Here is a 1,833-nt window from a genome sequence, read left to right as displayed (position 1 = left end):
GTTAGCCAGGATGGTCTCGATCTCCTGACCTCGTGATCCGCCCGTCTCGGCCTCCCAAAGTGCTGGGATTACAGGCTTGAGCCACCGCACGGCCTCTTTCTATCTTTTCTATCTCCCTGTATGGCCCCTGTGTCTGTCCTCTGTTATGACACCTGGTCTGTACTTGTATCTCCTGTTTCTCTGTCTCTGTTGGTACAGACTTCCCCAAGTGAGTCTCTCTCCGTAAGAATCCCACACTCATCTTCCTCATGACCACCTGGGGCTTCCAAGTCCCGGATCATTCACTGTGTGTCCCAGTGACAATGAGAAGAATATCCGGACACTCTCACCTGTGATCACGATGTCCAAGGGGTCACTGGGAGCTGACAACACATAAGGGGATTGAGTGACAGAACCATAGCATCTGTAGGTCTCTGCAGGGGCAGACTTTGTGAGATTGATGGAATAGTTGACCTGGGAACCCCCACCATGGAGCTCTCCAACAAGGTGCAAGGGCTCCTCAAAAGTCACCTCACTGTGCAGAAAGAAGTGCCCAAACACGATATCTGACGAACATTGTAGGATGACCGTCTCTCCTGATTTCACCAGGGGACCTGGGAGGGCCAGGAGGGAAGGTTTTTTGTGGACTCCTAGAAAGAGAGGTTGTGTGTTTAGAAGGCGTCTCCCTTTGTCATCATATCCATGGCACCTGGAATGAGTGAGGGTTCCCCTCCTGGTGTCTGTCTCTCTCCTCCATCTCTGTGTCTCCCTGTCTTTTATCCCCTGGTGCAGGTCCCTCCATCTCTCTCTCTCCCTCTGCTCTGTCCGTCTGTCTCTTGTAGCCTCAGACTCCCTTCCCACTGGGCTCAGCCTCATCTCTTAGGCTGTTGTATCTGTTTCCCACTCATCTCTGTCCTCCTGTCTATGTGGGGGTGGAAGAGGAACCACGGCAGGCTGCATGTCCAGGCTCTTAGCAGCCTGGTTCAATCTCTTTTGGACAAACCGGAGTCCCTGGCAGGAGGTATGAACTGATCAGTAAGGCAGGCACCAGTGTCCACACTCCCTGTTCCTGGTGGGGATTGGGAGCCCCTCCTGCCATGCCTGTGCCTTCTCCATGGCCTCAGCTTCCACAGGGTGGCTCCTGGTGCTGGTTCGAGGAGCATCGACCCCTCCCTATGTGGATGGAGCCTGGTGGTGGCATCAGTGTCCTGCCCTTCCTGATCTCGGGATTGCCAACCTTCTCTTTGTTTGGTTTCTTTTATTAAGTTGATTAATTAATTGATTTTTGAGACAGAGTGTCACTTTTTCACCCAGGCTGGAGTGTAGCGGTGTGGTCTTGGCTCACTGCAACTTCTGCCTCCCAGATTCAAGTGACTGAATCCAGTCGTTGGATTACTCGTGCCCACCACCAGGCCCGGCTATCGTTGTTTGGTTTCCTAACTCGTCCTTGACCTGATTCCTGTGTTGGTTTCCTGTTGCTGCTGCAGAAAATGATCACAAACATGGCAGCAGGAGAGAACACACTGACCCCTTACACTTCTGGAGACAGAAATTGGATCCAGTTCTCCCTGGGCTAAAATCAAGGCGTCTACAGGGCTGGGTTCCCTCTGGAGACTCAGCGGAGCAGTTCTCTTGACTTCTCCAGCCCGTAGAGGCCACCTGCCATTGTGACTCATGGCCTTCCTCCACCTTCAAAGCCCACAGTGGCTGATGGAGTCTCCCATGACGCTGCTCTAATCCCCACTCTCCTCCTCCTTCTCCTCTTGTTTGGTGCCTTGTGATTACACTGAGCCCAGTGGGACAGTCCAGGCCGTCTCCCCATCTCAAGGTCAATGCATCAACAACCTGAGCTCC

The 1,833-nt window shown here is 53.1% G+C and overlaps 1 protein-coding gene across 1 annotated transcript in view; it reads right to left on the bottom strand.

Annotated features, from left to right (window-relative positions):
• Positions 1-1,833, bottom strand: part of LOC105504798 (killer cell immunoglobulin-like receptor 3DL2) — a 25,636-nt gene that overhangs the window by 7,738 nt on the left and 16,065 nt on the right. Inside the window, 1 exon segment of the mRNA XM_011932365.1 lies at positions 330-629. Coding sequence (XP_011787755.1) covers positions 330-629 — 300 coding nt within the window.

Source organism: Colobus angolensis, unplaced genomic scaffold (genome assembly GCF_000951035.1).
Source record: "Colobus angolensis palliatus isolate OR3802 unplaced genomic scaffold, Cang.pa_1.0 Scaffold951, whole genome shotgun sequence".
NCBI classification, from domain to species: Eukaryota; Metazoa; Chordata; class Mammalia; order Primates; family Cercopithecidae; genus Colobus; species Colobus angolensis.
The sequence above is the reverse complement of the archived record's forward strand: the minus strand, read 5'-3'. Positions and strand labels throughout refer to the sequence as shown.